The sequence below is a fragment of the Cyrtonyx montezumae genome, unplaced genomic scaffold (genome assembly GCF_038088225.1).
Source record: "Cyrtonyx montezumae isolate F1298 unplaced genomic scaffold, pur_monq_1.0 scaffold_14, whole genome shotgun sequence".
Classification (NCBI taxonomy): Eukaryota; Metazoa; Chordata; class Aves; order Galliformes; family Odontophoridae; genus Cyrtonyx; species Cyrtonyx montezumae.
The window spans coordinates 10,341,131-10,368,893 of NW_027071870.1; the positions used below are offsets into that span (position 1 = coordinate 10,341,131).

At 47.4% G+C, this 27,763-nt stretch overlaps 1 protein-coding gene across 1 annotated transcript; it reads left to right on the plus strand.

The window, feature by feature from the left end:
• Window positions 1-1,967: 1,967 nt before the first annotated feature.
• Window positions 1,968-27,599, plus strand: JCAD (junctional cadherin 5 associated). Its single transcript, XM_065731435.1, has 4 exons — window positions 1,968-2,054; window positions 13,590-13,945; window positions 20,086-23,708; window positions 27,512-27,599. Exons 2-4 carry the CDS (start codon window positions 13,650-13,652, stop codon window positions 27,544-27,546), a joined length of 3,954 nt encoding a protein of 1,317 aa, XP_065587507.1. The 5' UTR covers window positions 1,968-2,054; window positions 13,590-13,649; the 3' UTR covers window positions 27,547-27,599.
• Window positions 27,600-27,763: the final 164 nt, after the last annotated feature.

Sequence of the window (27,763 nt, forward strand, 5' to 3'; positions counted from 1 at the left end):
CCATGATGGTAAATATCTGCATCAGTAGAGGTGACCATTGTATCACAGCTGCTATGACACGGTCACTGCTCAGAAAATGCTGCCCATGTAGTCCAGTTTTCATCAGCCTGAACAGATGGAAATCAGAAGGTGACAAATTTGGACTATATGGTGGATGTGGTAGGATAGTCCAGCCAAGATTGGCTATGTTCTCCATAGTCTTCAAACTGGTATGGGGGCTGACCTTCTTGTGTTGCAGGAGAAAGGTTGTCTTCCCCTCCAGCCTGACTCTGCAAGTTCAGGCCTTCAGCTTAGTCAACATTGCAATGTAGGGCTCAGAACTGATGGTTTGTCTGGACTCCAGGAATCCAGAAGGATCACCCCCTTCCTATCCCAAAAGGCAGTGTACATCACTTCACCTGCTGAGGGATGTGTCTTGAACTTTTTCTTCGATGGGGAACTCACATGTACCCACTCTATGGACTGCCTTTTTGACTCTGACTTGTAGTGGTGACACCACACCTTGTCACTGGTAATGACACAGTCCTGAAAACTGCCACCTTCAGCCTTGTATTAGTTAAACAGGTCCTTAAAAACTGTATACCATGTTCTTTCTGTTCCTGTTTGAACATTTGTAGAACACTCCTGGCTCAAATTTCGTGATTCCCTGGTTGTAATCTGCCAACTCACACACACAAGCTGATCAAGACACTCTTCTTTTTGTGACGTTACAGCAGAGCATGACCATCCAGATTGTGGCTTCTCTTTCACAATCCCTGATGCCACTCCTGAAATGCACCATCTACCACCTTTCTGTGATGACATCCACTCTTTGGTCTCCATAAATTTCCAGCAATTGCCAACAAATGTTGATGGGTGTGATTTTTTCCACATGGAGGAATTCAACTCCATGTCTCTGCTTCGTATGTACTTCCATGTCAGATGCTATTTTATCAGTCTGCCCCTCTGCTGCCATCTGCCACATGGCAACAAAACGTAATGGAAGTAATGCAATTTTTGGCCTGTTCTGCCCTACCAACGGACTGCTGGGCCCTTGGACCCCTCATCTAGCTCCTCTGCCCTTGCTTTTCTACTATGAACATGTTGAATAGGACTCCCTTCATGAGCACATGTAAGTATTGTGATGGCCTAAGGTAAAAGTCAATTAAGAGACATCTAGAAGTTGGTCCGGCCCAAGCATTTGCTGAGATACACCATTCATAAACATACCCTTCTAAGAGGGTCCTTAAACTAAAATAGGCTTCCAATCAGTCATCTGTTTCTTGAGGCTTAATAAATGATGGGCCACAGAGAGGCAGGGGATGCTTCAAAAGTGCCTGTGAATGCCACAGTGCAAACCCCAGCAAGGATAACACACGGGCCCACACCGGCCCATACTGGCGCAGGCAGCTGGCTGTGGAGGATGTGCTCCAGTTCCTCTCCCTCCTCACTGTGCTCTTCCTGCAGGTTTTCCTTGTGAGGGGAAAGTTTGTACTCCTCTTATCAGCTGGGCCGTGAGCCCATGTCCCAGAGAGTAGGCAAGGGGTGCCTGCGATGGGTCCTGGCAGGGCTCCTGGGTCAGGCCCTTCGGTGTCACCTTCCTGGAAGGACACAATGTCAGGGGACGTGTCCCTATCGGCTCACAGCCCGGGAGCGAGTCCCCTTGGCGGCGGACTGCAGCTGGCCAGGCCTGCCGGGCCCTGCTCCGTTCAGCAGGCAGCGCCTCGTGCCCAAGCTGGCTATCAAACCCTGCGATGCAGTGTTTACGGAGCCGGATTAAACGCGGACCGGCGGATCTCGGGATCAGCGTGCAGCTGTAACTCCGGGCACGGCAGCGCTCCTCCCGACCTGGAGAAACGGCACGGCACGGCACAGCACGGTCCCGGCGGCCCCGCGCCAGCGGCCGGGAGAGCCCCGGGAGCCGCCCGCGGCCGCCCCGCCCCGGCCCGCCCCGCTCCGCTCCGCTCCGCCCCGCGCGGGTCGCGGGCGCCACAGGCTGGGCGCCTCCCGGCTGCCGCGGCCGCTGAGCGCGGCGGCCCCGCCGCCCCGAGGGTCCCGCGGCGGCCGGCCGAGCGGTGAGTGGCGTTGAGCGGCCGCGGGGGTTCGGGGGGAGGGTGCGGGGGGTGGGGGCTCGGGGTAGGGAAGCGCGTCGGGGAAGCGTCCCGCCGGCGCCGGGAGTCCCTCTCCCTTCGTGCTCTGCTGGACCGCCGCGCTGCACCTGCCCACGCCGACCCCGTGTGCCGCCGCGGGACTGCGGTGCGCCTCGAGCCCCCGTCCTCGGCGGGAGCCCGGGATTCGCCGGGCGCCCCGAGTGTCGGAGGGTGCCCGTGGCTCAGCGGGGTCCCCCGCTTTGTCGCTCGGCACCGGCGGCGGGATGCGGAGTGGGGATGCGGAGTGGGGGTGGAGGCGTCGCCCGTTCCTGGGGTCTGTGCTCGGTGCGATGTCTGCTCGGCACTCAGAGCTCGTGGGGTTTGTTTCCCTTCCCGTTGCCGTTTCAAACCATTGGCTGTTGCAAGGGGGGTGAAGAAAAAGCGATTATGTCGGGAGGAGGTCTGTACCGTTATGTCATTTCATAATTGGCCCAGAATTACAAATTGCGACCTCACTGTGCCCCTGGATCTGTGCCAGCGGGCTCTTGCATCCATTAAAGTTTTGGGTTTTTGTTGTTGTTGTTTTTATTGTCAAGAAATGAGAAAAATAGCTTTTTTTGTGTGTGTGGCACGGCCCCTACATGCCGAGTTCCTGCAGCCCGTGTCTGTGAGTGGAGATGTGATGTAACCGTTCCGAGCGGTTGGTCTGATCCGCAAAGCCGGGACGTCACATCTCGGCCGGTGACAGTGGGAACGGTGTCCTGCCGAGCAGCATCCCGCTGCACTGCTCTGTGGGATCTGCAGCCTCTCCGTTTCGTTGCTTTAAAAGTTCTGATTCTGCCCAGCAAAGCTGCTGCTGTCTGTGGGTAACAGACACGTGGAAAATAGCAACCTTCCAGCTGCGGGCGATCAGATGGATGACAGAGAAAGGCTGTGCTGTTTGGAGATGCAGCCACCGCGAGAGCCTCAGTTTGTGCTTCCAGTGCCTAATCACAGAGGCTGGACATGCCCTGCCCTGTTATGTTCTTAGAGTTGTACCACACACCAAGATAAGGCTTGGAGGAAATCCTGCTGTCCTGCCAGCTGTGCACGGGTGGCAGCAGGAGTCAGGAGGGGCCGGGGCAGGCAGTGCCTGGGGTGCAGAATTGAGCAGATCCATTCTCTGGAGCAGGATGCTCCCTCTCCAAGGGCACACCACTGGGCACAGTGTGTTTCCAAATGCCACAAACTCTGTTGTTTTGAAGGGTAGGCCCTGCTTCTACATCCTCCCATTCTGTGATGCTGTTCAGGATCCCTCCTCGCTCCTGTGACCCGTATTCCCCAACTCTTGGCAAACACTGATCTGTCGGAGCCTGCCCAGCCGCGTGTGTCAAGCGACGTATTACAGTGGTATATTGTTCTTTGGATGCATCATTCGCTGGCCTCCTATGACCTAAAAATCACACAGAAATAAACAAGGGCATATTGTTCAGTGAGAAGGATGCAGAAAATTCTCCTGCCTTAGCCGTCTGGTTAGGGAAAGGTTTCTTTTAAGTGTTTCTCCTGATTGCCAGAGAAATGACACGGCACACGTGGACTTGGGCTTTGCCAAGCAGACTTTGTTTGGAAGATGATGTGTCTCTGAACTTCTCGGACACCTTGGAACTAGTTAGGAGTGCAGCAAAGTCCTGCCCAAATTTCTTCTAATTAATTTGGCTGGAGGCCATCCTAATTAACCTTCAGGGAGTTCAGGGGTGGAAGAGCTTGCTGTGAAACAATTGTTCTCCTGTAATTTGCCTTTCACAATGTGTTGACCCAACTGAGAGCTGCGTCCATGAAATCCTTTGGGTCCCTTGCAGAAGCCATTACACCCGTTTATTTATTTTTTAACAGATGTTGTTTTCCAGCTCCTGAGTGGAAAGGGTTATCTCACTTTCTGCAACCTTGCTATTGTGCTTTGTTCCAAGAGCCAGGGGACTAGGGCTGGCCGGGGAAGCTTACTCACCGGTTCCAGCTGCAGAGGAAGGAGGTGGTCAGCCTTCCAGCAGTCTTGATGCCATTGTTAAGGTCTCCATGTGAACTGACGACATCTTTTCACATCTACACAGAGATAACCAGCCGTTTCTTTGGCACTGTGGTGCTGCAGAGAACAAACACTGGCAGCAGCCTCTTGGTTGGCCACGTGCGTTGCAGTTGGTCAGGACTTGGGCCCTCCCAGGTGGTGGGGCAAGAGACGGGTGTTTGGAATTTGAGCTAGTCTAGCAAGGTAAGAGATGGAGTTCTGCTTTTTGAAAGTACCCGAGCGCAGGGTGAAGGGGGAACATTTAACAGCCATTTCTTAACTTTTAGGATAATTCCTCTTCGTGCTGTCTGTTGGTCCTCAGGGCTCATCCATGCCATGCTTTTCCCCCATTTGGGCATACCCTGACACTGCAGGGGAGGTGAGCGTGGGCTTCTTCACTGTCTGTCTTTTTTCTACACTAATGCTTGCAAACATTGCTTTGGCATTTATTTTCTAGTAGTGCAAGGGGTCGAGGGGAAATCCTGCTGAGACTCCAAGGCAGGACACACAGATGCAGGAGGGGAAGATCAAAGACGTATATAATACAGGAAAAGGCAGAGGGTCAATCCAGAGGAGAGGGCACTCGATTACACATACAAGGGTAATATAAAAGGGATAACAACACGGGAGAGGGTGGTAATGTCTGAAAATGGATAAACAAACAGATGCATTTATTTACCCCACAGGCATAGCCCTTATCTCTTTGAAAGAGGAGAAGGCCATTCCTGGCTTGAAGCACTGTGCTCCCAGCCACGTCTGGAGTGGAAGAAAGTGTTTGTTTGGGGATCTCCTCCATGATCCCTGAGTGATGGGCCGCCCCATCCTGCTGTGATGAGTGGGATGTGATGTGTGCAATCCTTTTGATCACAGATCCTAGGCTATACAAGTCATGTCACTGTCACTGCAAAGAAATCTGGCTGTGTGATGGACCTCTTACTAACAATTTATTCTTTGAAAGATTTATTTATTATTCTTAAGACCCACCCCCCCTTTTTTTTTGTGGTTTGTACAAATGACAGCTTTCCTTTAAAAACAACAACAACAACAACAAAAAACAAACAAACACCGAACTCCTGCTGTCCTAGCGTGCAAGTAGCTCATTAGCACTTTGCCTGTCAGTATTTGAGGTGAGATGAGTAGCCCTTAGCATCATGATTCTTAGATGTGAACAGCAAATGGGACTTCATTTGCTTTGTTCCACCAGAGCCCTGATGGATCACTCTGTTCAGAAGTGTCATAACAGCAGGGAAACATTCGTCTGACTTCTGAAAAACACCATCTTCTGTAGTTCTTTTCGGGGAGGGAAAGACTTGGCTAATTATGTTTTGTTTAATAAATGTACTATTTCGTTCTCCTCTTGTGACAAACAAAAGCTGTCATTTGAGGAAATGCACCATATGCTGCCAATTGGTCTAAGAACTCGTTATATCTGTGGGACAGAATAACTGTGAGCGCTCCTTAACAATTGCTCCTTTGCTGAAAAAAGCCTGGACCTCTGGCAGAGCAGCACAGGACTGTACTGACATGGGTGGAAGCAAGCTGTTGGTGCTGCGAGGAGCTGCTTGGACAAGCAGTGGTTTCCTCTCTCTGTTTATGCATTTATTTCTCTCGGATGCTTACGACCCTCAGCCAATGAATGCTCACTCAGTGCTTGGTTGGGCTACAGCAGATTTAAAAATCAACACTATTTCAGATCCAAACTCCTGCCTATGCATCCTTGTATGAATGGAATATTCGAACACCCACTTTACTTCAGCTCAGTGCCATTTTTTCTTGGCAAATCTGGGAAGGCGAACCCTGAACTCTGCCCATCGCACAGCAGTGGGGCACTGAGCCCAGCAGGCAGCACTCCCTCTCTGCCCTCCCACAGCCAAGGAGGCTCTTGCTGCTCTCCCTCTTGCCCCCATGTGTTTGCTGATGCATCTGTGCCAGCGAGATAAAAGATAGGAGTAAGTACCTGCTCATGTTAGATAAACTCTTCCTTTAATGCTCACTCCTCTCCTCCTCCTTGCTTCCTAATTTTATTGGAGACACGTTGGGTCACTCATTTGTTCATTCATGGGTTCATCTGGCACAGTTCCGCAGTGATTTCAGTCAGGACTTCTTTCTGAAGGAATGCTGAGAGAATGTGAGCTGTAATTTTCCCTGTCTGAATCTCTGCATTTAGAGGAAAAAATGCAAACCCTGCTGCCCACGAGTAATGAGGGTGAAACACAAAATTTGCAGATTTCTTTTTAATTTCTATGAGATGAATGAAACATGCTGCCCGGGGAAGAGATGTGGAGCCAACATAACGTTGAATTATCTGCCAGCAATACTTTGGCACATCCTCATGTGTAGCCAGCAGGGATGACGATGCATTTAGCACCAGTGGACTGGAAGCACTCAGTATGGTGTTGGCTTTAGTGGGAACTGTCCTGGAGCTTCGTCCACACTGCGATGGAGGGCTTGTTTAACTTTTCACAGTCGTATTGAGGGGGAAGGCACTGCAGTTCATGTGAGGTGATTATTAATAAGACCCGAAATCTTGTAAGAAGGCTTTTGATTTTCTTTGAAAGGTATTATTTCCAATGAGAAAGCCAAACTGCTATACATCACTTTGTGTATGACGTGCTGGGGAGTTGTTTCTGACCTCACTTCTTTTGCAGCTGGGCATTGAGCAGAGGACGTGGCTTCCCAAAGAGCTGTTGCTCCTCAGCTGCATGCAGCACTTTGTGAGGTACCATGGTATTGGTCCTACAGGTGTACAAAGCCAGGGAGCCAGGCCCATAGGAGAGAATGGAGGCCAACAAACTACAGCTGGGAAATCTAGAGGGAAATAAGTGATATTTGAATTCCAGTCAATTGTTCAGAAATTACAGATGTGGGGCATTTTAACAAAGCAGTACCTTTGGGACTGGGGGGAGGTGGAGTAATGTAAACTGTTTAGTTTCTGTCCAAAATCTCTTCTTTCTATGTTAGGATCTGCTTTATTTGTGCTGTTCCTGATAGATGTCCATTTGGCTTGTTCTTGAAAAGCTATGTCGGTGGAGATTTGTAGCTTCCCAGGGTAAGCAGAGTTTACCAGTCATTGTGGTTAGATGGCTGCTCCTAATGTCTAACCTAAATCTCCCCTGCTGCCTGCTAAGCCAATCAGTTCAGATTTCCACATCTGGAGGGAGCAGAACAAGATTATCACCGCCTTCATGCAGCCTGATATATTTGAAACTCGTTATCGTGTCTCGTTCTCTCACCTCCTCCCTCTTCCTTCAGTTAAACAAGCCCACTTCTTGTAGCCTTTTCTTATGGGATCACACTCCACCGACCTTTTATCATTCCTGCAAGCAGCTGGCAGGGAGCAGCATCTGTCTGGAGTCAGGTTCAGCACTAGGTGCAGGGCTGCAGCACAGGGCGTAGAGCAGCCTGACAGGAGTTGCTCCTCTTGGTCTCTCTCCAGTTATACTCATCTCTGAGTGCCAAGTCCTGTGCTGCTCCTGATGCCTCCATGGCTCTTCTCCTGGGTCTCACTTGTACTGTTCCATAATTGGACTTTCCTGTCTTCCTTCATCAGTGTGCCTCATTGCACCTGCCTGTATGGAATCTCAGTCATTCATTTCACTTTGCTTCTCTAATTCATTAAGATTTTATTCTAATTGTAATCCCTGAAAATGCTCACAGCAGTCCCTACAGATTTGTAAGTGTAATCTTTATTCTAATTTACAAGTCATTAATGGAAATACTGAATAGAACGAGACTCCAGGCAGAACCTGTATCTGTCTTTTCAGGTTGACATGGATTTTACTTTCTATTTCTTGCGTACAGATCTGGAACATTTGTATACCCACCTACAGTAAATTATACCTAAATAATATTCAACTTGTTTGCATATAGGACTGTCACATGCATCCATCAAAAGCTTTCCTCGTTCCAGTGTGTGACTTCTACTGTTTTCTTCCCTGTAGTCACTACACTACCAACTCCATCAAATAAAAAAATTAAATTGATTAGACTTAATTTGTTCTTGACGAGTGTGGGTTTTCTGTTTTCTCATGGCTTTATCGTGTGGGAGTGGACGCAGCTGCAGTGCAGGAGCTGAAAGTGGCACTGCCCTTCCTGGGTCGCACGCTCAGTCCCTCTCCCACATGCTCCACGATAATCGACACCTGCAAGAAGGATTTATAAGCGGGGCTGCTGATGTGTCTGAGTTGATATCAAAGGCGGGCTGTTTGGTCTGTGATTCCTCCATTGTGTCTCCTTCCCCCTTTTGTTTGAGCTTAGATAATGTGTTTGCCCTTCGCCCATCCTCTGAGAATTTCTTGGAGGTGTTTGCTAAAGGCTCAGAGGCTGTTCTGGTGACTTCCCTGCTCCCTCCTCACTCCTGGTGTATGCTTAATTGTGCCCTGCTGAACGGAATGCATCCAACTTACATTAATTTTCTGTAACCTCTTTTATCCTGGCCTAGCTTTTCGTTAGCTACCTAATATTTGATGGTTGTGAACGCTACTGTTGTAAACTCTTCAGATACGTGAATTCCATCTGTACCACGTGAATGTGTTCATCAGTAAGCAGCTGTGGAGGTGGCTGTTTGGGCAGTGACTGTGGGTCTGAGCACAGGGCAGGGGCACAGCAGTGGTGCTCTGCTCTGCCCCATACACCCCTTCTGACTTCAGTGTCCCCAAATGGATGAAATTATCAAGGTAAGTGTGAGTTTTTTGAGTGTGTGTTTTTGATGAGCTGTCTTGTATGCGCACATGCAAAACCAGTAAGAAAACAGGAGGCATTGCAATGGCCAAAGACTTGCCTGTTCTCCTGGGATGTTGCTCAGGGTTATATTTAGACCGAGCTAGCAGTCCCATCTAGTATTATAACTTCTGTTCCAGGAACCTGTTCTCTTTTGCTGTAGTCTGTCAGGCTTTTATCACTCAATCTGAGACTTTCAGGTTGTGTCTCTACAGCTAAATTTATTCTAATATCGTCAGCCAAACTAATTCAACCATTTCCAAGAAAAACTAGGGGGAGGAGGGAGGGCAGAAGGAATGTTGTTCCGCTCACATTAAAAAGGAGAAAGAAAAGAAACCTTCCAGCTGTTTGAAAGCTGCAGTGCCATCGCATTCAGGAACAGGATCTTTGGTTACGAGACTCAGATGTCTGAGTGTGATCTCAGCAGGTGCATCTCTGATTCCAGTCACCCTTTTCCCAAGACTTTGTCTTTGCATCCATCTGAATCTCACAGCCTTGGGTGCAGAGTGCTCTCATTGCTCCTATGAATGTGTAAGCATAGAGTGCCTGTGTAGCCCCTGCTTTCCTCAGGTGAACTGCTGCTCCTTCATCTCCCAAGGAACTAGGAAATGAAGGCACCAGAGTGCAGAGAGGTGAGAAGTTAATGGCAGAAGAGGAAGGTGGGGGCAGCCTGGACAAAAGGTTGCAGCTGGTTTAGGTGAGCAGAGGGACATACAGGAGAGTGAAAGAAGTTACTGCAGCCAACCTCTTGGGTCACCCCATTCCTGGAATTGTTTAGTCTGGAGAATAGGTGGTTTCGGGACCTTATCACTCTCTGTGACTGCTTGAAAGGAGGTTGCAGCGAGTTGGGGGTCAGCCTCTGTGCCAGGAGAGCTTCAGGTAGGATATTTGGAAAAAATTCTTCTCAGAAAGAGTGGTAAGACATTGGAACTGCTGCCTAGCGAGGTGGTGGAGTCACCATCCCTGGAGGTGTTCGTGAAACATGTAGATGTGGTACTGAGGGATGTGGTTTAGTGGACTTGGTCATGTTGGGTCAACGGTTGGATGATTGGACTAGATGATCTCGGAGGTCTTTTCCAACCTTATTAATTCTATGATTCTATGTCTCTGTGGGCTCCTGCCACCTGGCTTCCCACATGTGGCTCAGTGTGCAGGGTGCTGGGCTCTCTGGCAGTATCTTGCTCAGTTTGAAGGCTGTGCTTTCAAAAAATCTGGGTGCAGACACATGAGATTAGGTGCCTAGAATGTAGGCGGTGGTTTTCACTGAGATCCATCTACGTAAATACTTCTGTGAGGCACTCGTCTGACATAAAACTAGAATTATGTCACCACACAGCAGAAATGAGGGAAGATAAGCTAGTTTAATTGTGACCCATCTAGATAACAGTTTGTAATTCAGATCCTCTTAGTAACTCCATCTTCAGAGTAGCATCTGGGGATAATTGCTGTAGATAAGCCCGTGAAGATAACATCACCTCTCCTGTGCATCAGACCAGGCAGGAGTCCTGCAGGCTCCGTAGCCTGAAGGTGTGTAATCACTAGCTGTAGCACCTCGTGTGTCCATGTGGAGGGCCCTCATTTGGGCAACTCATGATGGCTGCGTGCTTCATTTTGCAGTGTGAATAACACTCCCTCATTGTTTCTATTTCTGTAAAGTTGCACAGAATCGCTTGCAAAATGCTATAGTTAAGCAAAAGTGGATGGGAAGAATCGCTTGCAATCCAAATTACTTTAAATGGCAGAGGGATGGGAGATGTAACATAGGGCAGCCAGCCTGTGGCCAGCTCTGTGTCCATGCTGCTTCCTACTGAGATGCATGGTGCTCTGCCAGGGAACTCTGCCATCCGCTGAGTGAAGAGGCACAGCTGTATAGGGGTCAGTAGCACACGAGCCCTTCCAGAGCACTGACAGAGCTGCCTCTGCTGCTGCAGGAGTTGGCATTCGTTGTCACTGCCAGCACTGGTGGTACTCCCAAAAAATAAAGCTGTGCTGATGTGCAGATGAAGGTGAAACATAGCAGAAATCAGCACATTTTCCCTGCAGACAGCGAGCTCTGGAAGCAGTGCATCAGAGGCTCCAGCACGAGGTTTCCTAAAGGCTTTTGGGAGTGCCTAGGGCTGGTCCCTGGGGCAGTGATGCCATCCCCATGCTGGGACAGGCTTCCCTGCAGCTTGGTGGCCTTCCCACACAGCGCTCCCACTGTGACTTGCTTGCTGGGGTCCCCTCGTGCCTGTGTGCTGGTACCACAGTCAGCCTCTGTGCATCTGAGAGTTGCTGAGAAGTTTCCATAGAAAAGCTTGGCACTGTTTGCGGTTTAATGTGGAGCTGTACTGGCTGATGGGGACGAGTCGGAAACCCTGGCAAGATAGCAGGCATCCTCAGGAAGCAAACCCTATCAGAGAGCACTGATGTCATTGGCAAACAAAACAAATGAGCTCTGGAAAAGCAAACTGTTTTCCAGCGTTGTTGATCTTACCTCAAATTAGAAGCCCTGTGCAGCCTTTGCTCTTTGGCCCAGTCTCACAGATTATTTACAAGGCCATGCCGCAGCCATGGTTTTGCTACTCCTGCCAGTGCAACTCCTTTGATATTCATTTTTTTTGTGTGTTTATTTATCTAAGGGAGGCTGGGAAGAGCATCCCAGCACCACGGCTGGTTGTGGGAAGCCAGCTTGTGTCCCCATGAGCACTGGTTGCCAACACTGTGGGTGTCTCACTGCTCCTCACTGGGAATGGGGTCGAAGCCAAGCCCTTATCTGTGGGTTCTCGTTGCTCCCCTCTGCCTCCCCAATGACTCTGCCTCGGCAGTGAGGGGGTTAAGCTGTACTCTGCTCCAGCCTGGCAATAATAGCAGGAAAAGCACTGCTCTTCCTTGCACCTGTGAGCGCTCCGATGGGCTTTCTGCTCTCCCTGTTCTTTCTGCTCTCCCTGTTCGTCACTTCGGATCTTTCTCCTGTTGGAGGCTGAACGGCTCTAGCAGCCAGCTGTTCCCCTTGTTCAGCTCCTACCTGGCTCCTTGCACGGTCCAGGGTGGGGGGGGGGGTGGATGGAAAATCAGCCTTTTAGGTTAGTGTTCAAAAATAACCTGCAGAGCCTTCCAGGAGGGAATGGTCCACTCCTCCCTGCTCTCTGCCTGCCTGCTCACCAGGAGCTTGGAGCCCTGTACAAGCAAGAGATACTCCTAATATGTCTTCACCGCAGCTTTATTTTTGTATTTTAAAGGGTGTGTAGTGTTGTGTGTGTGAAGAGGGAAGAGATTCATTAAGCTCCAGAGACAAACCGGTTTAAATGCTAAGCAGGCTAGCAAGCTGCAAAGCCACTTTTGCAGCTTTCCAAGTTAGTGGCATCTTGGCTCAGCATTACAAATGTTCGTGTATTTCTGAATAAAAAACTGTGGGCTGTGGAGCATTGCAGACAGGACAGGAGCAAAAATGGGATGAGGTGCTGGTGTGTAATGCTGTAATGCATGGAGCGCTGCCCTGTGACTGTTGTGCATGGGTAGCCTGAGAGATTTAGCACTTGGAAATGCTCACTCTATAGTAAATTATTGTAAATAACAGTGATGAGAGTTCTCGCCTTCCTCTTGCCCAAGAAGAGCAATAGAGCCCTGTGTAAAACATGTACTTGCTTTTCATGGTTGGGCTAGATGATCTTAGCTGCCTTTTCCAGCTGTAATGGTTCTCTGATTCTCTTTGTTCACGATCTTTGCAGGGATATTCTCCTTCTGAGCAGCTGCCTCAGAGCTCTTGTCCCTCAGGTAGAGCTGCTGCTATGCAGGATACTCAGTACTCACCCTGCATGCTGGATGAAGTGCTTATGCAGGGAAAATCATCTCAAGTGTTCTGTGTTTTACATAACAAATCTATTTTGGTGTGTTTCACTTCTTATTTATGCACCTTTATTTATTTTATTTTTTTTTGCAGTGCAGTTCAAGCAAGGAGGAATGCCCCAGAATTGGTTCCTCACTGTGCTCATCCTACAGAATAGATCATTACTTTCCAGTCATTTTAGAACTGTGGAAGAATGGGTATCCAGTAATTGCCATAACAAGACGTGAGAGAGGTGCAGACAATAGAGATTGTTTCCGGCCAACTAATTCATTTTGCTGAATCTTTGCTGTAGTTGGTGAAGAATTGAGGGCTGTCACTAGAGAGAAAAATCCTGGCTGTCCTGTGTGCTGGAATCATTGAGACACAATAGACACAGGCACCTCAGGTTGTTTGCAGTCATTTTTCACAGAGAAGGCGTGCTGTAAAAATAGAGCATACTTGATATCTTAGGCTTTGTGTTGTTCTGGGTGAGGATTACTGGATTCCAGCAGGTCAGTGTAGGCCAAGAACAAAATCATCCGTAAAAAAGACTGCTTAGCTGGGGTGTTGCATGGCATTACCTGTGTTTCTCATGTGGTTGCATCATGAATTTTGGTTCTCATGCAAATACTGTCCTTATTCATGTGAACATTTTTTCTTAATTGGAATATGCAGAGCTGTAGGGAGTGGCACGTTGTCTTGTAGGCCATTCCCTCCTCCCACAGTGACTTGGAACGTATTGCAGAGTACATCTCTCCAGGACAGGAGTGAATCTGGGTTTTAGGCAAAGGCTTGGATGGTGGGCTCAGCCCTGGCACAGGTTTTTTTGGAGATCCCATAGTGAACTGTGAAAGCTGCAGTGACCAATGAAACCCTCTTCTTTAGCAGCCTATCTGTGGATCAGGGATGTCTCCCCTTGTTTAAGGCTGTCTTCTGTTTGATTTCTTTCCAGTGATGGGTCTTTCTGGAAAGAGCTTTTGGATGGCGCAGCTGTGAGTGAAACCAACGCAATATGTTCAGTGTGGAGGACCTCCTGATTTCTCATGGATACAAATTGTCTAAAAATCCCCCTGCTTCGTATGAGAACAGATACGATGGGTACCGGCATGAAGCTGCAGGGAACAGATCTGCTCAGAGAACATTGAATGGCTTTGAGGCAGACCCGAGAGCTGCTTACTGCAAGAGGCCTCTGACAAAAACCAACTCGAGCAGCACCGAAAGCAGCCATGGGAGCCAAGGGAGACAAGCGGGTCCTGGTTACCACCATGACCTTCAGGGTTTGTCCACTTTTCATACTTCAGAAGGGGGGTAAGTTTCAGCATCGTGCTATGGCTTTGCTTTCTCTTTCTTTTGGTTCTGGCAGATAACTGAGCATGTTCCTAACCTCTGACACCATCCTCCTGTGATCCTTTCCTGCTCTCATACCAGGGTGACTATTGCCATGCACTGCAAGTTGAGATGAGAAGTTATAGCCTTAAGTTGTGCCAGGGGAGGTTCATGTTGGATATTAGGAGAAAATCATTCTCAGAAAGAGTGTTGAGATATTGGAACAAGCTGCCCAGGGGGGTGATGGAGTCACAGTCCCTGAAGGTGTTCAATTAGAGAGTAGATGTGGTACTTACAGATACGAATTAGTGGGCGTAATGGTGATGGGTTGATGATTGGACTGGTGCTCTTTTCCAGCATTATAATTCTGTGATATCTCCACATGACATCATTTGGCTGCTGCTTTGAGAATATTGGTGTGAGGGAAAATACCATTGACTAATACAGTCTGTCTCAGAAAGGCCTTGCTGAGGGGCTTAGGAAAGCTCAGTCCAAGTGCAGTAAAACATAAAAGGGCAAAAGCTCTTCTTATTGTAAAGGAGAGGTTTTAAAAACCCAAACCCAGCTTCTTCTGCAACATGCACTCCCTGGTTGTGGTGGGAGATTCAGCTGTGTGCAGCTCTCGGTGGGTGTTCCTCCATGCTCAGAGGACTTGTTTTCCTGAGGTCGTTCCTCTGGAGTAAACATGAGGAGGTGTCTGTGTGTTTCTTTTTAAAGCATCTCAAAACCAGTGGCAGCTCTTGTCGTCACTCCATAGGACGTGAGCTAGACCAGCATGGCTCGCTCACTGCAGAGTACGTGCGCACCGGGGCTGGGGAAGGCTGGGCAGGAAGAGCTGTGTGTATACAGCAGCCCAGCATTGTTCTGCAGCTGTTTGAGAGCTCCCCCACAAACAAAGGGAAGGGGTGAGAGTAGGACTGGAATCCAGACCTGCTGTGACATGAGGAAAAGCCCCTTCCTCCTGCAGAACAGGCTTGAAACTGAAAGCAGGACACAACGCTCCGGCCTTGGGACTTTGTCCTCCTTCAAAGACCTTCAGTGACTAGTGGCAAAGGGATGTGTCCCCTGGCTGCTGGGCCTGTCTGCTCTTCCCTTTCATCTCGTGTCTCCTTCATCTCCCTTTCCTTTGCGAGGCCAATTGCCTGGAGCAGGAGTGGCTCCTGACTTCCAGCTGGAATAGCGGGCAGGGATGTATGGGAGCGCTGTGACGTGGTGTTAAGGTAGCATGTCCCACTAAAGGGAAGGTCCCAAGTGGAAGCAGCCCTTCTGGAGGAGGCAGGAGAGGACATGGCCTTAATTGTGGTAAGGAGGATCCTTTGTGGCGTGCCTGGAGTAAGGTGACCTGGACAGCAGTGAAGTGAATAGTTGAATAGTGAATAGTGAAGTTGGATAGGCTGAACAGCTGGGCTGAGCTCAATGGGATGAGGTTCAATAAGACCAAGTGCCGGGTCCTGCACTTTGGCCACAATAACCCCATGCAATGCTATAGGCTTGGGGCAGAATGGCTTGAAGAATGTAAAGAGGAAAAGGACCTGGGGGTGTTGGTTGATGCTCGGCTCAACATGAGCCGGCAGTGTGCCCAGGTGGCCAAGAAGGCCAACAGCATCCTGGCCTGTATTAGAAATAGTGTAGCCAGCAGGAGCAGGGAGGTGATCATCCCCCTGTACTCAGCTCTGGTACGGCCGCACCTCGAGTACTGTGTTCAGTTTTGGGCCCCTCACTACAAGAAGGACATTGAGGCCCTGGAGCGTGTTCAGAGAAGGGCAACAAAACTGGTGAGGGGTCTGGAGCACAAGTCTTATGAGGAGCGGCTGAGGGAGCTGGGATTGTTCAGTCTGGAGAAGAGGAGGCTCAGAGGAGACCTTATTGCACTCTACCACTTCCTGAAGGGGGGTTGTGGTGAGGAGGGGGTAGGTCTCTTCTCCCTGATAAGTAATGACAGGACGAGAGGGAATGGCCACAAGTTGCGCCGGGGAAGATTTAGATTAGACCTGAGGAAGCATTTCTTTTCTGAAAGAGTGGTCAGGCACTGGAATGGCCTGCCTAGGGAGGTGGTTGAGGCACCATCCCTAGCGCTGTTCAAGAAGCGTTTAGATGAGGTGCTAAAGGACTTAATTTAGTAGTTGGGTAGAGATAGTGATAGGAGGATGGTTGGACTAGATGATCTTATAGGTCCTTTCCAACCTTATGAACTTATGAACTTATGAAGAAACCCATGGCAGAGGCATACTTGTCTGCCCTGTGTCTGAGATGTGACAGAGGCATCTGCAGTGGTGAGGGATGGCTAAATGCAAAACTCCTGGCATACTGAGCATCCCTTTCTAACCTCTCAGAATGTGAGGGGAGGAATCTGTCAGCCTATAGCATAACAAATATGGTATCCTGGTTTTCAAAAGCTGTTTTTTCACATGAGATAGAGGTCACAGCCCTGTAGATGACTTTGTTGCACTTCAACAAAAAATAGAAATCTTCTCTTACTGTTAAGCAAACTGAAACTCCCAGTGAACGTGTTGGGAGCTCTTATGTGTCACTCGCAGCTAGGAATGAGGGAGAACCTCTGTAGCAGCCATCCCTTCTTTGTCATCCTTGGAAGCACAGCGCAGTGCTGGCTCTGCCCAGGAGCAGTTGCTGGGCCAGATGCAGTAAAGCTTGCTGCAGTATTGGTGCTGCAGCACCTGTGCTTTAACTGCTGGGCTGCAGGGTGAGAAACCCCCAGCTCCAGTCTCCATGAACCACTTAGGGATTGTTTCAGCGTTCTACCAGTGAGAATTTGTTCCATCCTGTTCTCCACATAAGGGAGAAGGTGCTGGTAGGGCTGTCCTGGTCGTGCTTGCTTTGCTGAGCATTAGGAGAGCTGCACAGGAACAGGAGATGAGGCAAAGAAAGGAGAGAAGCTGCCCCTGTGGTAGAGAAGAGAGGAGCTGCTCCTTTACTGAGTGAGGAGGAGATGCACGTTGCTTTGTTGTTTGTGTGGGAGGAACTATGTTAGTAGCTGCAAATTTAGAGCTAAGTAGATAGTATCATTAATGAGGTCACCTGCTGCAAAAATTAGAAGACTGTACTGGTGTTTCAGAGTGGATGAGTGTATGTGAGGATAGGATCTCAAAATAGAACAGAAGTTGCCTGTGTCTGTAAAAGCTCTCTGAAATTTTTCTCCCTTGCTGCCAAATCCTGGAAATAAGTTCCTTGCAGTGCCTTCCTGCTGGGCACAAGAAATCTGCCCCAGTGCCCACCTCATGGACCCTTAGCAGCTGGGTGCCTGTTGCTTACACAGTGGGACAGAAACTCCTGTGCTGTTTCTGTATAGCCCTGCAGTTTTTTGATGTCAGCCTCTGCCGTGCTCCTTTGCTTCTGGTGAGCCATGCGAGGTGAGCTTGTCCAGCACTGCCTTGGGGCAGCCGTGACCCATGGCCGTGAGGGCAGCAGCTCAGCGACATGTGGTTGTGCAGCCCGTGCAGGGCGGGCTGGTGGCCTGCTGTATTGAGAAGGGCTAGCAATAGTTTGGTTTTGAAATGTTTTCTCATTAACCTAATTTTATATAGAATTAATTCCGAGCACCTTCTGGCAGCACGTGTGGTATCTGCTTGAAGCAGCGCTTTCAAAAAAGAGTTCACAATGTTTGAAGTTTCCTGCTTGGTCCCATGGGACCCTTCTGTATCCCTGGATGGCAGCACATAACCACCTCTAGCACCTGACCCAGGAGCTGGAGTGAACGTACTCTTTGCCTAGTGAAAAGATCACGGAAAAGATCAGGTTTAAATGCTCTAAGTACCTCTTTTTAAGCATCTTTTCTACACTTGCATGACCACGAGATAGATTGTTTGTATCCTGTTCGAAGTTTATTATCAGAGTCAAGAATCATTTAATATTAAAAAATAAATTTCGTATTTTTAACAGTTGTGATACATTTAAAGAGTTTGAATAAATGGAGGAACACCCTTTCTGCAGCTGTCACTGTCCACACTTAGGGCCATTTTACTTTAATGAAAATCTGAGCTTGAGCTTTGTTTGTCTTTAAAAAAGCAAACTAACCAAAACTGCTCTTTTATTGGTTTCCTAGGAAAGAGTTGAGTAATGCTTCCTTCCCCATTCCCAGTTTCCTATTAAAGCTTTTCAACAGCCAGCCCATTTCATTTCTGTACCGTTAGCTGCAGCTGTTTCAAATCTCAATATTATCGTCGACCATACTGCCTTCCCCCAGCGTTTCTATACTTGAGTTGATAAAATTTGTGTTCAGTTTATATTACATTTTTTTGGTGCATTTTTGTCTTTTTAATGGTGAATGACCCTTTGCCACAGTCATGATTCACCATCCCTAGAAGTGTTCAGATCAAGATTTTGAGATGCTTTCCTAGGAGACCTGGTAGCACTGAGGGAGGAACCATTTCAGGGAAGTCTGCTGGCCTGCACTGAACAGGATGTAAAACCAGTTAATTGTGAGGTGTCCTCTGATCCTGGCACCTGTGACACTGTACTTTCTAGGGTTTTCCATAGACCCCTGCATGATTGATTAAATCACGTCAGGTATTTCTCCTTGCTAGCAAATCTGGCAGAACAGAAAGTGTAATCTGTTCCTGCCTCACTACTGCTAGAGTCTGCTTCCCTCCTCATGTTATAAGCAGTGATGTAAACAGTGCCAAGCAGCACTGGGATCAGATGAAAGTACAGATGTGATAATCTCAGAAGAAGACAGCTTTAGTTCAGTTGTTTCCACTTGCTGAAAGGCATTGAAAAGTTTGCTGTTATTGCAAACAACTTTCTAATATAGGAGGTATCCTGTTATATCTCATTAATTCAGACATTTATTACTTCCTGGGGTTCTGCAATTGAACTGTATTTTGTGGATTGGAGTCAGAACATTTTGTTCAGATGTTAAGTCTTAATCTAACTGAATTAATGTGATCAAGTCGCTCCTTATCTCAACTTAATTTTCAGCTCCTACAGGATAAAGTTAATATATGTAAAAGAAAACTACTGTGGATCTAGAAAAATGAATAATTTGCACTTGAATATGTTAAGTTTTCACAAACTGCTCTTCAAAAAGGTTGTTTCTAGTGGAAAAAAAGAAAAAGTGCCCAGCAACACTGTTTATGTACCTTGGGGTTGAGGGAAGAGGGTGAAATTCTTAGGTTCTATCTGCATACTTGTCCTATTTATGTCAAAATTGATTTTTCATTCTAGCTGTATGCTGGTGGCAGCTACATAGTGTAATAGCAGTTATTCTGTTGGACACCATAGGTACAAGAATAGCAGAACACGGTTGAAGTAGAAGATTAATTATTTATAAGAAAAGGTACCAATTCTGTTCAGCAGTAATATACAAAATAGTTTAGTCTGTTCAAAACACGAGGAAGCTGTTCTGTTCATTTAAGTCAGTGTTTCTAATCTGTGGTAAAATGTGATGCCTTTCGTATTTCAGTAATGGGTAGTTGGAGTAAATCCCTCTTTTATTTCTAAAAAAAAAGTTATACTTCTTTTGGGGTGTTTTAGATTTAAATGTTGGTTCCATCATTTTTAGAGCTGTGCTGGTATATTGCCGTTGTTGTGTCATGTATCATTTCATCCAAAGCCCTTTAAAGATTTGTCCCCTCAGAAAACGAACAAGAATCAGCACAGGAAATGACATGTTTAATTTCAGCTCTTCATGCTTCTTACAGGATATATTTTAGGAAGTAACCCTCCACCTGTTCTCCCTACCCTCTGCATTTTAGCTTTAGATTACTGCTGAACTTGCCTATACCAGTAGTCCCCTTGAAGTTTATAGATTTTGATGTAACGGAGCGCAGAAATAAGTTCAACATAATTATTTCTGGCTTTCTGGTGCCCATTGAGGGAGCTGTACATGTTTGCAGAGCTCATAACTGTGTGCATTTGTTTCTCTTTCTAACAGCTTTGCAATTGCTAACAATGTGCCAGAAGAGCATTGGTCCCTTCACTGTTTCTTTGCTCATGCTAACGACTGACTTAAATCCTCTCATTAAAATCATAAAGCCTTCTGGTTGCAAATAGATTACGGAAGCCCCATTGGCATAACTCAACATTTGACCCCTTAATGGAATTACCCATAAGGGAGAGAAAGTGCATCTGTGGAAATTGTCTGTGACACTGTGTTTCTTTTTCAGGGTTTATGACAGACCTCAACTAGCATGTTCTTCCCAGCCCAAGACCGATAAAGATCTGGCCTACTGGAGAAGGCGAGGGCAGGACTTCAGCGTGCTGCTGGGCTACTCCCAGAAAGGAGGTACAGAAATGCAAGGTCTGGCTGCAGCCCATGGGGCACCCAGGCACCCCAAGGATGCCCAGCTGAAAGCAGGGCTGAGCTCTGAGTACGTCAGGAGAAGCGGTTTGCCCGAGAGCTGTGAGGGGCCTGGTGACTGCAAATGGCAGAACATGAGAACAGAAAGCTGGAACCAGCCAAAGAAGGTAGGAAGGCAAATGTCAGATGGTGACAGGGAGAAACTGCTCCAAGAGCTGTATTCGCTGACTCTGGGAGATGACGTCCTGGGCTCCCACAACAAAGCGAAGTCACAGTCCTTGCCAAGAGTCCTTCTGCCGGAGAGCATGAGCATGAGGTGTGTGGAAATGCCCTCCCTGACCAACAGCAACAACTCCCTCAGCGTAAGTAAAGTCCCCTCCTATCCCTCACACAGACTGATTGTGGAATCAGCCAAGCACCATGAAACAGGAGGCCATTTCCTCCCCCTGGTGAAGCCCAAGTATGGGAGACCTCTGAAGCCTCCATCCTATGAACTGCAGCGGCAGAGCAGGGCACCTGCCGAAACCGGTGGTTTTCAGGACCACTACCAGAAAGATGAACCCATTTCCTATTTAGCCAAAGCAAATGAGCTGAGGCAAGATGCTTGTGTTCAAGACCCTGGTTTGGAGCCCCCGGTCTATGTACCTCCTCCATCTTACAAATCCCCACCTCACCATACCGTGAGCCCACATCCCCTCAGTGAAGTGCCTAACAATGCCACGTATGCCAGCTGTGATCAGCAGGACGCTGCAGAGCGGGCTGTCGCCTGCCAACGACCAGCTGCAAACAGTGTTGAAATGGGGGCCACACCTTGCAAAGACAACCATCTTCCTCCTGGGAAGCAAAGCCATTCGAGGCGCCCCACTGACTACCTGCGTTCTGTTCAGTATATTCCCTTTGATGATCCTCGGATACGGCACATGAAAATTGCACCACCCGAAGGTCTGCAGGACAGCATTAAGTACATTGAAAATGCACATAGTCCCAGTTCCAGTACTTTGCAAGAGAGAGATCTTGAAGTACAGTACAACAGTGCCTTTTTGGATGCATCGCACCTGTCGGGTTCTGTAAAGGGAGAAAGAACTTCTGACAGCTCCACCCACAGCAGCAGATGGTTGGCACCATCCATCCGAGATCAGGAAAACTGTGCCTTGCTGGACCAAAGAGTCGGTTGTAGCACAACTAATCACAGCCCCTGTGACGAAGCCAGCACAGAGTACACAAAAGGCAAACTTTTTGTGAGAAACTCACATGTGGACAGCACCTGTGAGACCGTTACAAAAGTGAAAAAGTTTGAACCTGGAACTGGGATGCAGAGCAAGAAGAGTTCAAAGAAAAAAATGAATGAAACTATATTTTGTTTGGTCTCTATCCCAGTTAAATCAGAATCAAATCTGCCAGATACAGATAGGAACAACAACATAACCCAGAGCCCTGATAAGAACGGGTTTGATAACAATGGGGCTTTGCAAGAACAAAGTCTCTTAAGTATGTCTTCAACTGACTTGGAGTTACAGGCTCTTACAGGAAGCATGACCAATAAAAATGAGTTACAAAAACAAGAGCTGTGGAGACCAGAAGAGTTCAAACAAATGAATGACCTCAGATTTATTCAGCCTGCAAAACACAGAGAGCTCAAATACTCTGGCTCCTGGCCAGGTGATCAGTACAAAGACCAGCAGACACAGACCAGTTTTTCTGAAGAGCCTAAAAACCCACAGATTTTCCATGGTACAAAGCCTGGGCAACCCAACAGCAACAAGTCGCTGTCTCCTAAGCAACAAGGACCTACGGTATCCATGACACCGTCAAAACAGGCGGGGTCACCTTCTGATGACAGAGGCTACAGACAGGGTGCTTATGGCATGAAGGGACAGATGTACCTCAGCCAGTCCAGCAACAGCGCATTTTCAAGAACTGCCGCCTCTGTTCCTCAGGCCTCCTCGCCAAAGGAGCGGGAAGCTGGCCTTCCTCCCAAGACCGATGTAGTTAAGGGAGAGGTAAGAGCTCCTTGCAACAGTAAAGAGCTTTTCGGGCAGTTCCTCCTGAAGCCCGTCAGTCGCCGACCCTGGGATGCAATAAGCGAGCTAGAAAGTTTTAACAAGGAGCTGCAAGGGCAGGAAGAGAGCACGAGCAGTGAGGAAGACTTGGAAAGTGCAGCAGCTTCTCCACAGCCACGTGCCTTTCCACAGAGAAGGTCACCTAGAAATGGGAACCAAGAACCAAAACGCGGTGGGAAGTTGGAAACAGTTGTGCCAGAGGTGCCTGTATTTAAGTCAGGAAGGGTTAAAAGTAAGTCTGAAAGCTGGAGCGTAGGGACAGAGCATGGCGCTGAGATGGGCTGCATTGGCTCTCAGTGCTCTTTGCAGCCAGGAGGGAGCAGTGAAGGGGTCAGGCCAGCAGATGGAAGTCTGATAACAGAAATGAGGACAGGGGAAGCCAAGAATAGAACGGACAGCCAGACAGTTCGCACGGGACCTATCAAGAGATTCTTGTCCAGTAGTCCAAGTAGTTCCTATCATGGTAACCCTTTCAATGATCCTGTATTACAGGAGATGAGCGAAGACCAAAATTATCTCAACTTTGTTAAACTGAGCAAAGGTGCAGCTCCCCAAAATGATACGACATTTGAGCAAGGCTCAGTAGTACGCTTGTCCTTAACTAAGAGGAACCAAGGATGCTCTGAGCCGGATTTGAGGGCAGTGGGATTTGATACAGCCCCAGGACCTGGTGCTAGCAATTGTGATCACTCTTCAAATGCAAACTCAGTGGAAATTCCTGTGAATGAGTCCTTGCAGGCAAGAGCTGCAAGAATTTTAGGCATAGAAATAGCAGTGGAGTCTCTCCTTCCAGATGACCATGTTGGGCCTCAACCAGACACTAGGCTTGTGAGTGATGCCCACGACTTTGGGTCATCAGCAGAGAACACTGTAAGTGGCAAAGATGGAAAAAAAGAGAGTTCTTATGAAGGCGGACGTAAGTGTGGCTGGACAGAGAGTGCTCTCTTTGTTGGTGTGAGGGACCGATCCTTATACCCTGATGAATGCCAAACCACTCACCAGGAAGGCAGCACTAAAACACTGGTGAAGGAGCAAGCGTTTGAACAACCTGTGAGTCCCAGCCAAGGTGGGAACCAAAACCTCGTGTCCAAACCAACTGTGTGTCATCACTCAGAAAAGAGAGTGAGGAGCACCTCAAAAGTGATAGAGACACTCCAAGGCAAGCTTACGTCTCCACCAAGCCGGACTGCCATGGATCGCTTAGTACGAATGAAAGAGGTTGACTCTGTGTCCCGGATGAGACGTCTGAGCATTAAAAGTGCAGACTCAGGAGAGGAGGTAGATGAGGAGAAGCTGTCGAAGGTACATGAGGAGAGAGGAAGCAAACTGGCAACCTCAGGGGCTGTTTCCAAGCGTGTTATCTCTCTCAGTGAAAATGGATATTTAGGTGGAGTGGACAAGAAGAAAATCGACAGAGATTTTTCCTTAGGTAAGACCCTACTTTTGGAGATCCAAGTGGGTACTGTTTTCTTATGTAACAGGCACAGTCACTTTCCTTCTGCCCACGTAATGCCACTCAAATAGTAACAGGCTGTAGGTGGTACTACCCCCATCTGGTTGCCACCCCCTTTACTCTCCTTGTGGAATAGGTAACATGAGGGATCCTATTTTAGGAAAACTTACTGTAAAACTGACTTGTGATACTGAAACTCATTCACAGGGACTGGAGCAGTCTCCAAGGTCTGCTGACTGTCTGATTGTTTCAGGGAACTACCAGCTTCAAATTACTCAGTTCAGAGATAGTCACTCTTTTGCCAGTGTTTGGGAACACGTGGTGATTTAGTCATAGCGTCTCCTTGAATGCCTAATTTTCCATCTCTAATACTTAAGTAGACACATACTGCATCAGAGTTCAGAAAGAACTAAAAATAAAAATCTGATGTTCTTCTGTGAAGCCTCTGGGAAATGGCTACATTAAAGGCCTGGAAAATTCTTTCTCTCATGAATATTTTCCAAATCACATGTTGAGAACAACTGTTATCCCCAGGTCAAATGGAAAGTTGACTTTTTCAGTGAATACCTTATAAACTTGGGTAGTCCGTATCTATCACTGAAGTAACTTGAGGTTTTCTCTCTCCAAAACAGTTTTCATATGGCATTGTATTGAGCAAGTGAAAATCAGTTGTTGCCATAGATCTGCGTAAAGGGATGAATCTCCCAGGCCACCTGCATAGTGCATTAAATTAACTGGAGTGAGCCAGTGTGTAGTGTGAAGTTGTTAAATTAATATTAATCTTCTCCCTTTTTCTGTCCTCCTTGCAGCAGCCACCACTCTATCTTGAAATTTGCACAGGTTATTCATTAAACTCCATCAATGTTAATCTATTTACAGTTTTCCAGTGCAGAGGGACTGAAACTAAATCGAGCATGCTTTACAGTGAATGTATGTGTTTATTTCTGAAGATGAATGTTTAAGTGAGTTCTGAGCATTGACTCTTCCAGTATTACAGTCTTCTCATTTGCATCTTTTTCTGCACCCTGTAGCTCTGCATCTCCTCCTGCTCTGAACTGTATTTCTCCAGAGCAGATTTTCCAAACAGAGTAATTCAGCTTCTATGTATCCATCAGATCTAGTATGCCCCACATGGATCTCATATGCTTTCCTCCCTTGGGGCTTCTGCTGGAGTGTGGAAAATAACTGTTGTGGTGACATGACTTCAGGGATGTATGAAAACAGATTGTGTATGTTTCATTGGAGCCTTGCACTTAGAATTATTCTGCAGTGAATTAGGTCTAGTTTTATCCTTCTTACTGACAATACCAGGTTTATATTCTGCAGTGTGGGCCCTCTGCAGTAGTCCTTTTTAACATCTTTCCCCATGTCCACAGTGTGGCTGTCCCTTCCCGCTGCACATACCCAGCACACATAACAGTAACGCACATGGAAAAAGCAGTCCTGTCCACTGGCTTCCTCCAGTCCAAAGAGACACTGCCTCGCTGACAGCCACAGGATCTTCTCCTGGCCTTAGTGAGGCAGGACTGAAGATTTGTGTTTATAGAATGGGCTGATGTGTGTCTTCTTTGTTAACTCTCATTACATCATCTTCCAGACTAGCTCACTGGTACCAGTGAAAGCCAAAGCCTAGTTCTCACTTTGGAAAAGCATTGTATTTGTTCCTTTCAGGGAGTAAATATTTCTAAAGTCCATTCTATTTGGAGGGAGCTAGGGTGATGTTAGTCTTACAGTGGCAGACTGGGCCTCCCCTAGAGGCTCAGAGGCCTTAAAAGAAACAGGCTTTCACATGTATAATGCAGCTTGGCGGATGAACAGTCATCTCCGAGTAAGAGCTGATCTTACTATGCAAATAGTGCTATTTGAAGAACATCTCCAAGTGTTCCCAAATGCACTGGATGCTTTTTTCTTCTTTGCTGTTTGAAGACTGTTTCCGGGAAGCTACTGATCTGGCCTTGTTCCTGTAGAAAGCATTGCAAATTAGCTTAACCAAATATTGAAGAAATGTAGGTGCATCAATGATGGAATTCCAGTATTTGCCCTTCCAGAATTCTGATGTCTCCAGGAGTATTCCTGGCAGTCTGGATCTTTGGGGTTCTTGATTTAGATGTTGAAGATCTGGGTAAGGTTTTAAGGAATAACCTGGACTGTGCAGCAGCCCCAGGTCTTGTGGCCTGAATTTCTCACCCCGCTCCCTCACACAGTCAGCTCCTCCAACTGCTGGTGAGTTCTCACAACGTGAATGACTCCAAAAACTGGGTCAGGGAGGTCTTGGGAGTTTCTGAAATGTTAGCCCATTCTTATTCTTAGGTCAGCCTCATGCAGAGCAATTGAGAATTGTTGTGTGTTCTTAGATGAAGAAAACATTTGCAATTGCAACTGAAATAATAGTGTCTTCTCACACTGTCAGTGCACTGAGCTTAGGTGCAGCACTGTCCTGGAGTGCACCAGTCCTCAAACACTATGTTCCTCTTGACTTTTTGCATTCATGTAGTGTCTATCCTCGAAGTTTGGAAATACCAGCAGAGGCTGAATAGTGATAAGCAGTTCTGAAAACATAGGCGCTGCTGGCACAGACTCTTTTCTTGGCTAGCCTAGCAATGAGAGGAGGGTGGAATTACAGATCCCACCCAGCGCCCACTAGGGCCAAAGTTCTTTGTTAGCCAGTCTCTTGTATGCATCTGGATGCAGCAGAGGGACACTTAGACAAGTAAAAATTTCCCTGAGGATCGTTATGCTTGTTTGAATGAAGACGTTCACTCATATCAATGTGAAACTCCTCAGGGTGAACATTTTACTCTCAAGTGTGATATTTATGGGTCCAACTATTTTCATGCTCAACTGTTTAAATGCAAGTGCTATGGGAGCTTAGCCCGCGGGAGGGACTTTTAAGGTTAATGCAGATACCCAAGTTACACAGGCACAGCAGGTGGCATAGGCTACAGTGCTGGGTTGTCCAGACCCCTGTGGGAAAACAGACTCCTCTTGTGGCTGTGCTTCCCAAGGTGGTGGGGTAAGGCAGGCATGTGCAAGGCAGGCAGATCTCAGAAGGCAAAGCCCTTCCATTGCAATCCTCTCCCAGAGTCACAAGGATGAAGGATAAAAAAGAAGGCTTGTGTCTGCTCACTGCATGGCCAGTGTCAGAAATGCAAAGTGAGTTCTATCCTGTGATCTAACAAGAGATAGGCTTAAAATAAAGAGCAGTGTTAGTAAGAGAGTCCAGCATTTTGGTGAATAATGTTCAAACCATGATCTGCAGTTTTGGAGGCTGAAGTGAGGCAGTTTGCTGTGATGTGAGATGACGATGCTTTCCATTATGCCACTGCATGAATCTCAAGCTGAGAAAGCACAGTCAAATAAAAAGATGCTGAACTGTATCACTGAACCAGCCTCAATCACCCCATTAGGAAGTGTGCAGCGTCTATGTAGTGTTCAGTGTAAAGGGGGTAAATGTTGTGTCTTCAAATCTCAAAGAATCTGAGCACTAGAAGCAGTCACTTAACGGTCGGTGAGCTTTCTCCAGCCTACACAAGGTTTCCCAGTTATATTTCCATGTGTTTGATCTGAGTTGCTACTGAGTCATATTGGTGCAAATACAGAATTTGGGTCAGGAATGTATTATGTACCTTTAGGGCTGTCAGTCCAGTGTTAGTGTCCCTTTTTTTTTCCCTAACTTTTATATTAAAAAAAACTCTTATTTCCATGGCTTGCTGCATGTATTGTTATTGAAAAAGTTCCACGATACATTATTATTCATAGTGTTTTCTTGTCTTTTTCAGACACATATGACCCCACCAAAGTTGAGAAGGTGTGAGATGAACAGAGAAGAGAATAAAGATTCCTGCTCTACTAAGAATGTTTCACTGAATTTTTGCTGGGTGCTTTTTATTTTTGTTCTTTGATGCTTGGAAATTGCCTCCATTTGTGGTGTCCATGGTGTACTGATAATGCCTTTACCACTGCCACTAGGAATTAGCTATTCATATCTGAAACTGTTGCGGAGACTGCAGAAAAATCTGACTTCTACATTG

Coding starts and splice junctions, on each gene's coding strand:
- JCAD (XM_065731435.1), top strand. CDS start 13,650: ATGTTCAGTGTGGAGGACCTCCTGATTTCTCATGGATACAAATTGTCT. Junction 13,946..20,085: donor TTTCATACTTCAGAAGGGGG/GTAAGTTTCAGC, acceptor TTTCTTTTTCAG/GGTTTATGACAGACCTCAAC. Junction 23,709..27,511: donor CGACAGAGATTTTTCCTTAG/GTAAGACCCTAC, acceptor TGTCTTTTTCAG/ACACATATGACCCCACCAAA.